The sequence below is a fragment of the Polypterus senegalus genome, chromosome 2, assembly GCF_016835505.1.
Source record: "Polypterus senegalus isolate Bchr_013 chromosome 2, ASM1683550v1, whole genome shotgun sequence".
NCBI lineage: Eukaryota > Metazoa > Chordata > Cladistia > Polypteriformes > Polypteridae > Polypterus > Polypterus senegalus.
The window spans coordinates 280,318,635-280,332,276 of record NC_053155.1 but is presented as its reverse complement, the minus strand read 5'-3'; the positions used below and the strand labels follow the sequence as shown (position 1 = coordinate 280,332,276).

At 37.1% G+C, this 13,642-nt stretch overlaps 1 protein-coding gene across 3 annotated transcripts in view; it reads left to right on the top strand.

Moving 5' to 3' along the window:
• The window catches only part of LOC120523929 (protein Atg16l2-like), a 202,292-nt gene that overhangs the window by 28,504 nt on the left and 160,146 nt on the right, over positions 1-13,642 (top strand). Inside the window, exon 2 of one of the 3 annotated variants that reach the window (XM_039745641.1) lies at positions 3,825-4,031. The exons of the other annotated variants lie outside the window; for them this stretch is intronic. Within the exon in view, the coding sequence (XP_039601575.1) occupies positions 4,026-4,031 (6 nt within the window). The 5' untranslated portion in view covers positions 3,825-4,025. The remainder of the gene's footprint in view (positions 1-3,824; positions 4,032-13,642) is intronic. 3 annotated transcript variants of the gene reach the window in all.

The window sequence follows — 13,642 nt, the reverse complement described above, 5'->3', positions numbered from 1 at the left end:
ATATGTATGCAAGGTAGCGACAGTTTTTTTTTTTTTTTAAATTAAATACTCCACTGGGCAGACCAGTGATTTTACTGCATTTAGTGCACTGACCATTTGGTTTTAATTTTAGTTTCTTGTGTTATGCCGTGGTTTTTAAAATTTTCATCTAGTTTAAAAGTGGTTATTTATTGCAGTTTGATTGCATTAAACATGATTTTGCTTCTATGTCAAAGATGACTGTAGTTTTACCAGGTATTTATTTTAAATACAGTATAAGTAATATTGTGATGTATTCTTGCATTACTGCCATATTACATTTTATTGTCAATATGGTATATATTTTTATTTGTTTCTTGGGGAATCTGTAATTATCCAAGTGCCTTGAGCATAGGAAAGGTGCTATATGAATAAAATGTGTTATTATTATTAATAAACTTGTTAATTGAAATATGCTGCATACTAAACAAACTTCTATGCATTTTTATTCAGTTTGAAAAGAGATGAAACAGTGGTGAGGCAGTTAACTCTGCTCACTTGCATCCCCTAGACCCAACACCATCTGTGTAAATTTTGCTCATTTCTGTTGTATCCTTACAGATTTTTTACTCAGATTTTCCCCACCATCCGAAATGTATGAATGCTAAGTAGTAATTATTAATAGGCAGTATGAATATGTAAACACTGTTTTGAGCTTATGTGTGTCCTGTCATGAAGCAGTTATTCCTATGGTTCATTTGTACTTTGCACCCAGTGCAGTCTGAATAGGCAGTTGTCCCCTGTACTAAAAAAATCAACAATGGATTTTGAGATTACAGAAATTACAAAATATACCTGTATTATGTCTCCTGCATCCCTGAACAATGAGTACATCCCTGCAATCTTTAAAATAAAGAACATATGTGGTTATATCGTGACTTTGTTTCACATGTCACTCTCTCTGTTTGGAGAAGGGTGCAGTGGTAACATACTGAGCTTGTCATAGCAGACCACACCTCATGCTGCATAGACTCTTTTTGGTGAATTTCTCAGGAGATGTTAGATATAATTCCACCAGTGTGTTCAGGGTCTGTGCGGAGGTCTTCTCTCCTTGTGATGTGCCTGGTGAACTTTGTGAAAAATACCCAGTGCTTTGTAATGGAAAGGTTTTTAGGGACAACACTTTTTAAAACATAAAATAGCTTTAACAAATGCAAAGATTTTGGACATGGACATGGACATGGACATGTAGACATACAGTATAATGTTTAATTCTCTTTCACTGCTTTAATTTACCTATTCTTAACAATCTTTGAGGATATGCAGTATGGTATGACTATTACTGTAGGTTTTCTTTTGGGAGTGTTATCTCTCCCTCACACTAATTGACCTAACTGAGAAAGGAACTTCGTTCTCAGCCCTTGCTGGTTAAAACAGAGAAAATAAGTAGGCAAGAAAGCAGATTTATTAAATTTTAATCATTAAACATTATTGAAATACTAAAAGCAAAATAAAGTGTGAATTAAGACTGTCATGGTGAGCATCACTATTTAAATATAATTCAAATCTATAAAAAAAAAAAAAATCAATTACTTCCACGATCAGCAATTTTACAATTTTTAATTGTTAGTTTGTATCATCATTAACAAAACAGATTTTCTCCGGCAATGCTCTTTTTTTAGGTAATGGGTATACTAATGACATACTTTAAACACTTCTCCAGTGTCCTAAAAGTATTGTCAAGAAACCTGATTCTGTTCTGTTTCACTCTTGAAACTAAGATCCCTGATTTGCTGCTGTAAAAATGATAAACATTAATTGTAGAAAACAAAAACTAGTTTCCTTTCTCATTGAACATAATGAGAAATAACTTTCATATTTCTGTGTTTCCTTTATTTATCATTATAATGTCTTTCAAAATTGCCATTTTAAACAACATTTTAAGTGTCAGAAAAGCCATGTGTCTTTTCTAGCCTGCTGGCTTGACATTAAATTTCTAAAACAAAAGCAAAATGAAAATAAGCACCAGGAGCACGTGTTATGTTTTTTGATTAATCTGTAAATAAGGAAGAGAATCCCATTTAGTTTGAACCTGTCTGATATTCTTTGGCGATCGGCATTAATCTCTGCAAACTTATGAAATCGAACTGCTCTGCTCATTTGCTGTAGCTTCCACAATCTTATTTTTTTAAAGCTATAACCTACACTTGTAATTTGCTTTAAAATGTTGGTGTATGTTACTTTTTAGCTTACTGCTAGAATCTTTAGTTGCTGCTAATGAATGTGTTTGCCAAATAAAAAGTATAAAGAGGAAGAAATACTAAAAATTATTCAATGCATCATTTAGCTGTAGACCTCCTTCTTTTCTCTCCTTTATAGCAATACAAAACTATTGCCAACAATTAAAAGCCTTTAGTTTCCTATATGTTCTTTCTGGCTACAAGGCAGTACTGTGTTGATACTTTTATGTGGCCAGAATGGATGACACCATGAACAAGATCTACATAATTTCTATAACTATCTATCCTCTACCTCAAGACCTGTGGTGTCTTTATATGCTTGCATGAATGATTCCCTTATATCGTCTTTTACCAATTCTCTCTTTTTGTCGATGGGACCTTCCCTCAACACTCCTGCATTCTTTTAAACCCCAATCTTCAAAACATTCAATTTTGGATTGCTTATTGTACTTATTTTACTCCCAGAAAGCATTTTGCCATGGGTCTATCCACTTGTCTCTTCTGCCTGGAGAGTATCCCAGGTACTTTTTTGGTTATTTTTTGGGAGTGCTCCTCAATCTCATCTTTGTGGTTGTCTATTTCTAAATGTCTTTCACATTAACATCTTTTCCCTTCCTCAATTTTTACTGTTACTGGACATCTCATCTCTCTCTGTCTCTCTCTCTCTCACACACACACTTCTATCCAGCAGAGGTGGTTTTGTTTAGACGCATTAACTCCAAAGACATCCTTAGCTTCTTACTAGAAATCTGATGGTTTTATATCCTTTTAATCTTTACAAACCTCATTTTCTTCATTATACTTTACTAGAATAATAATTATTATTATTATTGCAAAACTGCACACTCTGCTAGAAATTCTGCAAAGCTGAATACCTGGTGGTTGTTGCTGTTCTCTTCCTGCTTCTTCAATCCTGTCTCAGTGGAGTGTGGTGTTTGGGCTGTGTTTCCCTCCTAAGTTTTGCTCAGGCAGTTTTCTTTTTACCCTTTAACAGGGCAGATTTTTTGGGTGGGTGCAAGTGGTGTACTATTTTTTTCTGTTATTACTGTCTTTGCAATAGTTTTTCTTTTCAGTGTTTATTTTTATGAGAAACTTGTTGGTGTTATTATTTTTTATTGATTTATTTATTTGCACTTCAGTAAATATTTGAACACAAAAAAAATTATAATGCGGCTTTTAATACATTACATTTAGTACAGAAACTCCTTTTATGAAAGACGAATGGACTTACTGTGTATCAGCTTATATAAATCAGACCAGAAAGGCACATAGCAGCATGAAGGGCTGGAGGAGAGGGCAGGGTGCAGAGGACTAAAGTAACATGCGTGTTTAACGTGTTTAAGTAATGATGAGCAATTTTGTGAGGATTTCATATATGCATTACAGGTACGTGTACTGTCCCAGCTTCAATTTTCTCTTTGATCATGTCATTTTATATGCAGTGAAAATTTCATTTTTGAAAGGAGTGTCAGTGCATGAATTGTAAATGTTATGTTGTATTTCAGTTTGGGTTCAAATTTTTGTTCTATGTACATTTTTTTCATTTTTGGCTCATTTATTTCTGTTATTTTTATTAATTATTTGCTTTATCCCAAATTCATGTGTCATGTTACTTGTGTTTTATAGATGACTCCCCAAAAGGCAGGGGCACCCGCCCATTCCTGCAAGGGACTGCCCTCAGCCCTATAAAAGCCATTACATTTTCACGTATTTTCTATGCTGCCAACTCAAGTTTCATTACATTTTTGTGAAATGTCTGGCATATATCTGTTCAAATTCTGTAAGATGCTGAAGCATAACAGAAATTCAGTAATTCTTAAAACATGAATGAAGGTACAGTATATTTTCTCATTTCGTGATTAAAGCTTTGTTTAGACTGTCCAAATTAAACTCAGCTTGTTTCTTTGTTTGGACACTGTCAATAGAGTCTACCTTTGGGTACTTCAGCTGGTTGAAACTTTTTTCTCTCCAGGGAGGGGATGCTGGTACACACATGTAGCTACCACTCCTCCCTGTTAACAACAATTTTCATTATAATTTGCATTAAACTTGGACTTTTTGCATTTCTTTCACTTTTGTATTGTATATATAGTTCATGGATGCATCTGACTCTAACGTCACTGATTTGGATTTATTTTTATAGCCCTTATAGACTTCCCTTGACTAGATTCACAGCCTCGGGGACAACTGAATCTTTCTGTGGTCCACAGGACAAGACTTGTGAACATTTCTTTGAACCATGGTGCTGTGGTCTATCTTCCTGAATTATAATGGATATACTTAATTGCTCTCAATTTCTTCTATATGTGCTTAATGACTGAGAAATGATCTGATTTTACACCCACTTGGCATGGCTCTGGCTCTGGGGCAATCATGCCTGTACTTCCCAGCACTCTATGTATGTGGCTGTATATTGGAACCTCCAAAATCTGGTTTCTTCATGTGCATCTTATAATATCTCTTACTGTGCTTATTCTGCTACTAGCTATCACTGCTCATCTGCGCCATCCCACCCTACCCTTCTCACCTTTACCGGTGTGCTGTGCTGCTTCTCAGCTACTATCACATAAGTATTGCTCTGTACTATGCTAAAATACATATTAAACAGCTTGTCCAGAGCAAATGGTCAGACTGGAATGTCCTAAAAGACACTGGTATTGTACAGTGCCCGAAATATTTACAGCGCTGGTCAGGTCAACGCCACTGACAGGCTGTGAATAAAAAGTTCAACAGCAGCATTTGTTCAGGAATACGCCGTCCTAGTCATGGCTTTGGAAATAGGAGTGTTAATGTGCCAAATTTGCAATTTGTTAAAATGAACTCTCGTCATGTATCTGTCCACAATGAACCCCCATCAGCTAATATTGCATTGTTTAACTCAACATCTCTTAATGGCATAATGCTGGTGCTATCAGATTTCATTACAGACTCCAACCTTGACATGCTATGCCTAAAAGAAATCAGGCAAAAACCAAACTATTTTACATCTTTCACAGAGGCGACACCATCTGTATACGTTAGCCTCACAGTTCAACACAAGGCGGAGGAGTCACAGTAATTGTTAGAGTGAAAATAAACATCAAAAGATTCCCATTTGACTGCCCATTATCTTTTGAGTGTCTGACTCTTAAACTAATAATGAAATCCAGTCCTGTCTTACTCATTGTTCTCTATCATCTTTTGCAACTTTTGACACTGTCAGACATGACATTCTTTTGTCCAGAATGGAGAATATACTGGGTATCTTTGGCACTGCCCTCCAGTGGTTCAAGTTCTATCTGACTGACAGACAGTTTGTTAGTCTTGGCAACAGCAGGTCGAGCTCAGCACCGTTCACATAATGGGTTCCTCAGGGCTGTGTCTTCGGCCCTTTGCTCTTCTGTGTCTATATGCTTCCCCTTGGCCATATCATTCGTAGCTGTGGACTGGTTTATAATTTTTATGCAGATGATACTCAACTGTATTTCAAAGTTAAAAGTGAAACTTCATCAGGGCTTTCTCAGCTCACAACTTACCTCAGTGAAATTAAAACATGGGTGTAGCAGAACTATTTAAAATTAAATTGCAACAAAACTGAACTCCTGCAAATTGGCACTAAGGCGCATCTTAAGAAAATTGGGTCCTTCTCGGTCACTCTTGATGGAGATCTCATCAGACCTTCATCTAGTGCAAGGAATCTTGGTGTCATTTTTGATTCCTCCTTCTGTTATTCCGCCAAAATAATCCACATGAAGATTAAAACATGTCTAAAACCAGCAACATAATCAGGAAGAGACACACGTGAAAATTGTTAACAGTTTTTTGGATTTTGCCCGATTCCAACAGAACAATGTACTACATAAAAGGATTCATTTGTGAAAATACAGAACCTCAATTTCGTAAGGAAGATCTTTGTAATGGAGGTGACTGTGAACACAGCAGCCAATGTGTCAAAATTTCAAGAGTTGCATGGTTCAAACGTGAACAGAGTGCACTAGACTTTCATGCATTTGTTTCTATGTAGTCTATTTTTTTTTTAAATTTTATTAATTTTATTGTAATCATTCCATACAAATAGATCAATTTTTACAAAAAAAATAGGATGAAAACAAATTAACCCCCACCTCTAAGAAAGAGAACATGGCCAAGAGAGTAAAACTTAAAGCTTGTAAACATACCTAAATTGATTAGTTTAAAAGGGCAATAGAGATGAATGGAGAAGAAAAAGAAATGCGGAAAGAATTGATTCCTCTGTGCTTTAAGACCTTATTCTAAAATATTATTGATTAGATCCTGCCAGGTTTTGAAAAAATTCTGTAATGATCCTCTAACTGAGAATTTGATTTTTTCCAGTTTCAAATAGTATAAAACATCGGTTTCCCACTGACTTAAAAGAGTATATTTAGGATTCTTCCAGTTTAGCAAAATAAGTGCGTGCCAATGGAGTAGTGAATGCAATCACAGTTTGTTTGTCCTTCTCCACTTTAAGCCCAATCGGAAGAACCCCAAACACAGCTGTTAATGGGTTAAGAGGGATTGTGACACCAAGACTGTCTGAAAGGCACTTAAAAATTTTGGTCCCAGTGAAGCTGGGAGTTGATTGCAGCGTTCACAGATTGGATCTTGACCTGGGAACATTTTGGACAGTTTTAAGCGATACAGATGTGCTTGATATATAATTTTGAGTTGAATAATAGCATGCTTTGCGCATATGGCGCTCAAGTGAATTCTCTGCATTACTACCTTCCACTCCTTTTCTGATATATTGATTAAGAGATCTTTTTCTCCATTGTCCTCTTGGATCTTTGAAATGGAGGAACTGTAAAATAATTTTATATATTGCAGAGATAGTGTCTAAGTCCTCAAAATTGAGCAATATTTTTTCCAGCATGGAGGAGGGTGCAAAATGAAGAAAATCGGGCAGGTTCTGTTTAACAAAGTTCCTGATTTGAATATAGTGAAAGAAATGTGTAGCTGGAGAGTTAAATTTGGATTGTAATTATTCATAGGATGTAAAGATGTTGTCTATATAAAGATCTCTAAGCAATTTAATTCCAAATGTTTTCCAGATATTAAAAACTGCATATGTTTGTGAAGGTTGAAAGAGGTGGTTCTCTTGCAGAGGTGCCACAGATAAAAGATTCTCCATCTTAAAATGCTTCCTACATTGGTTCCATATTCTGAGTGAGTGAAGCACAATTGGGTTATTAGTATATTGGCGATAACTTACATTTGTTGGGGCACAGAGCAGGGAATATAAAGAAGTACTGCAGGATTTTACTTCTATTGTGAGATGAAGGGTTGACCATCTATGTAAGTCTTGCTTATTTTTTTCCATACAGACAGCGAAATTTTGTTGATAAAGAGCTTTGTGTTTACTTGTGATGTTTACCCCTAGGTATTTAAACTGATCTGCAATGATAAAAGGTAGGGTGTTCAATCTAATATTATATGCTTGAGTACACTTTTATTCAAATTAATTCTGAGACCAGAGATCTTTTGAAATTCTGTGAGTGCTGTTAAGACTACAAGCACAGAATTGTGTGGGTCTGATATATACAGTACCATATCATCTGCATATAAAGAAATTTTCTGTTCCGGTCCCTCTGTGATAATCCCCTTTATCTGATAAGCATTTCAACAGTGAACCGCCAGTGGTTCAATGGCGATTACAAATAGCAGTGGTGACAAGGGGCATCCTTGTCTGGTACCACGTTCTAGTTTAAAGTAGTCTGAACAAATGTTGTTAATACAAACTGAAGCTTCTGGATTGGTATACAGTAGTTTGATCCATGCACAAATGTCCAGGCCAAACCCAAATTTCTCTAATGTATTGAAAAGGTATTTCCATTCAATCATGTCAAATGCAATGATAATAATATTTCTGGGGTGTTTGACTTTACTGGTGAGTATATTACATTAAACAGGCATTGAAGATTGGAAGATAAGTGTCGACCCTTGATAAATCCAGTTTGATCTTGTGATATTATCGAAGGCAGCACTTTCTCCATCCTTCTAGCTATGATTTTTGAGAGTATTTTAACATCATTATTCAAAAGTGAAATTGGTCTGTATGATGCACATTGTAATAAGTCCTGATTTTGTTTGACAGTGATTAATGCTTGGCGAAAAGTTTGAGGTAGAATTTGATTGTCTGTAGCATCTGTAAATGTTGCTAATAAGAGGGGAGCTAGCTGAGTGGATAATCTATTCTAATAAAAGGCAAAGCCCTCACTGACTGACTCACTCACTCACTCATTCACTGACTGACTCACTCATCACTAATTCTCCAACTTCCTGTGTAGGTAGAAGGCTGAAATTTGGCAGACTTATTCCTTACAGCTTACTTAAAAATGTTAAGCAGGTTTCATTTCGAAATTCTACACGTAACGGTCGACATAATCCGCCATGTTGAACTTTCTTATTTATGGCCCCATCTTAACGGAATTTGGTAGGCGGCTTCCCTGCGCTAACCGAAACCGATGTACATACTTATTTCGATGGTATGACGCCACTCGGCCGCCATATTGAACTTTCCAACGTCACTAATTCTCCAACTTCCTGTGTAGGTAAAAGGCTGAAATTTGGCAGGCTCATTCCTTACAGGTTACTTACAAAAGTTAAGCAGGTTTCATTTTGAAATTCTACGCGTAACGGTCATAACGATCAACAATGTCAGCCAAGTTGAACTTTCTTATTTATGGCCCCATCTTCACGAAATTTGGTAGGCGGCTTCCCTGCGCTAACCGAAACCAATGTATGTACTTATTTCGATGGTATGATGCCACTGTCGGCCGCCATATTGAACCTTTCAATGGTCTTTGTTACTTATGGGCCCATCTTCAAGAAATTTGGTACGCGGGTTCCCAACGCTAACTGAATCCTACTTACGTACATATATACTGTACAGTACGTCCATAGCCTTCAGCTCGGTCACCGTGTGAGGCGGCGTTTAATCCTCCATCCCAACGCCTCCCATGTTGTTGGCTGCCTGCCTATATAAGGCCGTCCGTCGCTCCAGTCTCTACATTCCCTTCCTTGCTTCACCACGGGATTTACGTCTCCCTGCTGATACTACATCCTTTTTATTTAATCCACAGCTTCTCCGCTGTTTTATTGTTCATTTATTACGATTATAGTTATGGTGTAGGTATTTTAGACTTAGTTTACATTGTTCAGGTACCCATGTCCTTTATCATTCCAACCATACCCCCACTAACATGTCTATCGAGGTGATCACCATCGATCAAAGAACTGTCACTTACCGAGTGGTTTCCATGCCTGGAGATGGCACCTACCTTTTCCATTCTCTTTGTTACATATTGCACAGACATATCAGGCTCACTCTTGATATCCGGAGGAACATTGTGTCTTATGTATTGAATGACTGGGACAGATTCAAGGTGTGGACTGATGACAGTACAGAAGATAATTATTCTACACAGGAGCAGTAGAAGAGTGAAATGCTTAAGCCCTTCACCTATGCATCTGCATGTGAGTTGATGGCTGCCGGTGAATTGTTCGGTTGTCGCTTTCAAGTGTACCGAAATGGCCAAATATTTGAAACCTTTTGACAACCGCCAATGCCTCTTAAACATCTTAGATTGACAGGTGACAATTTCAGTAGTGGACACTTTGATGTTTATGAATGTTTAAACTCTCAAAAGCTGGATGTAAAGTTATCTATGAAACCGGTTGTATACTTACAACGCTTGACAGATGCCGATTGTCTCTTCAACACAAGTCCTACAAATACTGTCATAATTGAAACAAACCATGAAACTCAAACCGATTATGACAGCAGCAATCCAAGCTGTTAGATTTGAAACAAGATTACTGTTCACATGGCCAACTGTACATTGCATGCTCAAGAGTAAGCTCAGCTCACAGCTTGGTCATATTGCAACCAGTGAGCCGAACTCACAATGTCGTATACAAAGAGATCCTTAACAAATAATTATTGGTATATTTTCTCTCAGTTTAAAAAGGTTTAATTTTCTTATTAAAAAAAATTTTGAGGCAGTACTTCGCCACAGTTATATTTTTGAATAAAAGCGCAATTGTTGTGTTAGATTTGTAGCTTTTGTGAAAGTATTTCTTTGATACTTCAGGCTTCATACATTATATAGTTTATGCCTACATTTTGTCATCTACTAGTAGAATATAAAAAAGTTTCTGTTTTAACAATGTGTTTACACAGATTACTGTAGAAACGGAACAGACATGAAATGCGTGTGTTCCAAACTACGATCTATTATTTCCACTCTAAAACTCCACTTTACACCCAGAAAATCAATCAAGGCATGAGCTGGGAGAAGTTTGTACACGTTCTAAGTCGGTGGGGGGATGGAATAGCCGGCTGCTTGCAGCCTGATTTTTATCAGCACATTTAGATGACAAAAGACACTGGTGGAGAGCTGTGAACAATTTTAAGAAGTGATTTAAGGTGGGATGGATTTACAAGTTTTTTCGTAGGCTCTGGTAATTCTAGTGTTAAGGATTTGTTGAGCTAAAACCTTATTAGATTTCTCTCCGCGTTCATAGTATTGATGTCTTGATTTATAAATTAGTTGTTCAGTTTCTTTAGTTGTCAAGAGGTTGAGTTCTGAAAGCAGAGCCTGCCTTTTCCAATGTAGAGCCTCACTTGGATGCCTGGCATGTTCTTCATCTATTTTAGTAATTTCGCTTCTTAGCTCTGGTACTTTCGTAGGTTTCTAATGTATTCCTGTTGGAAAGATATGAAATAATCTGTCCTCTTAAGAAGGCCTTAAGAGTTTCCCAGAGTATTCCTGCAGACACCTCTGAGGATCTATTTGTCTCTAGGAAGAAGCTGATTTGTTTGGCTATAAATTCTGTACAGTTCTCATCTGCTAATAGAAGCGGGTTAAGACACCATCTGCTAGGTGAATGTGTGGGGCATAATGACTTTAGCTCCAAGATCAGAGGTGCATGGTAGGAAATAGCGTCGTACTTGCAAGATTTAATCGTAGGCAAGAAATTATTATCTGTAAAGAAATAATTAATTCTTGAGTAGCAATGATGTACTAGTGAGTAGAATGAATATGTTCTTGAGTTTGGGTTTAGAAACCTCCAGGAGTCTGATAAGTTGTGGTCAGTTACAAACTGTGTAATTGTCTTACCTGTGTTAGATGTCATCTCCCCTGTGACAGGAGTCCTATCTAAGAGTGGGTTTAAAACACAACTAAAGTCCCCAGCCATTATAATTTTATGAGTGTTCACATTGGGAATGGATTCAAATACATTTTGAACGAATTCCTTATCATCAATAATAGGTGCATAAACATTTATCAAAATCACTTTACAATTTAAGAAGTTGCCCATGACAATCACATATCTCCCTTCCGGATCAGATACTACATCCGATGCTACAAATGAGACTGTTCTATGTATGAAAATTCCCACTCCTCTAGTTTCCTTTGTAAAGCTAGATTGGAACATTTGGCTAGTCCAGTCTTTTTGCAGCCGGAACTGATCCTTGCTTAGTAAGTGGTTCTTCTGTAAAAATACTATTTTAGCGTTTAAACCTTTTAGGTGAGAGAATACTTTCTTTCTCTTTAAATTGTGATTCAGGCCTTTAACATTCCAGCTCACAAAGCTAACTGTTCCATCATGGAGACATTGATTCTGAATTTTTGATGTCATTTTATAGTTTTAACTGGAAGTGAGACAGCTTTAACATTAATTTCCAATTTCCCCACAAGCTATTGCCATGCAGCCTATTGTTACATTGATAGTTGTAATTATAAGGTTTAAAAGGATAGATTAGATATAGCCTGGTCTTTTTCTCTCCCCCCATTATCCCCCACTCCCCCATTTTGCCTCCCCACGTGAGGCTGGACTCCACTTCACAGAGTCCCGGTCCTCTGACATACCTAGAGACACAGCACGTCCAAAACAAAACAAGCCCCCCACATGCAGCTTTTGAGGATTAAAAGTAGAGATAGCTATTGCCAATAAAGTCTATATGCAATATAGACTATATACTATATGCCTAAATATAATCATTAACAAACTATAAGCATAAAATATAATCTTCTGCAATCTTAAAGTATTAAGATAATAAAACCCAGTGAATGGTGTTAAAAAGTGGTCCAGGATAAGCATAGTAGATCCAAATGCAATAATAACAGTAACAATAAACCAAGGGTATGATGTTAAACAGTCTACTTTAGGGCAGTAAAAAAAAATATATATTAATTTCTTCCACACACACACACACACATCTATAACTGTAAGTAAAACATAAACAGAAAGCGTCCGAGTAATGAAAAGGATGTATAATTATAATTATAATACCATTACATAATAATATCATTACAAGTGGATCAGACAGCAGGTGATATCTACAGTACTTGCCGTGCAAGACAGGATGCGACTCACTATTGTGTTTCAAAAAAGTGTCGGGATCAGCTTCCTTAATTTCTTTTCTGCTTCCTCCTTGCAGGAGAAGACATGGTATTGGCCTTGAAAATCCACTTTCAGTTTGGCAGGATACAAGAGGCTATATTTGATATCGGTTTGCCGTAACCACTGTTTAATGTTGTAGAAGGCTGCACATTTAGCAGCTGTTACGGGAGAGAAATCCAGGAAAATACGAATGTGGTTATTTTCAAATATAATCGCTTGCTTGTGTCTGAGAAGTGCCATCACATCTAGCTTACATAGTAATCTCTCGAAGCGGACAATAAAAGACCTAGGTTAAAAGGTATTTGATCCGCGTATGCGATAAGCTGCTGCTATCTTGGTATCTGATTTAAATTCTTCTCCAATTATTTTAGAGAATAGTTCAACTGTGAATTTCACTGGGTTTGGACTTTCACGATTCTCAGGTAGACCTTCGATTCTAATATTATTCCTTCTGCATCCATCTCCCAGAGCAGCAAGTCTGTGTCCGAATTTCTTGCATTCAGAATTCGCAGCTGTAGCTTTTCCATCGGCGTTAGATGCCAATTGTTCCACTGTTTCAATTTGGGCTGTGAATGTCTGCTTAACATCATCCAGCTGATCGGCAAGCTTCTTCAGTTTAGACGTATTTTCTTGGATGTGTTCCACAATTTTCCCCAGCATACCTTTAAAGGTCGCGTCAAAACAATTGTATAGACGCATTTCCAGGTCTTTATTATCTCTCTTCATATTTTTCTGAATGTCTTTCTTAAGCTCACTTATGGCCGTGGCCAATGTTGTGATCATTTCCCTCAGTTTGGAGAAATCGTTTTGGCTTTCGTGCTCCGCAGGTGGAGTGGCAACCCCGGTTACAGCCGATGTTTCGGGCTCGCGAGGAATGAATGAAAGCACGGATGGCAAGGCCATGTCTGGCTTCAAGTAATCTACTGGAATCAGCGAGCTCTCGTGACCTGCATTGCTTGCACCTTCGCTCCCATTTTCACTCCCATTTTTGATCTCGACTGGATAATTTGCAGTGGAGCGGGGTCCTGGGAAGTCTG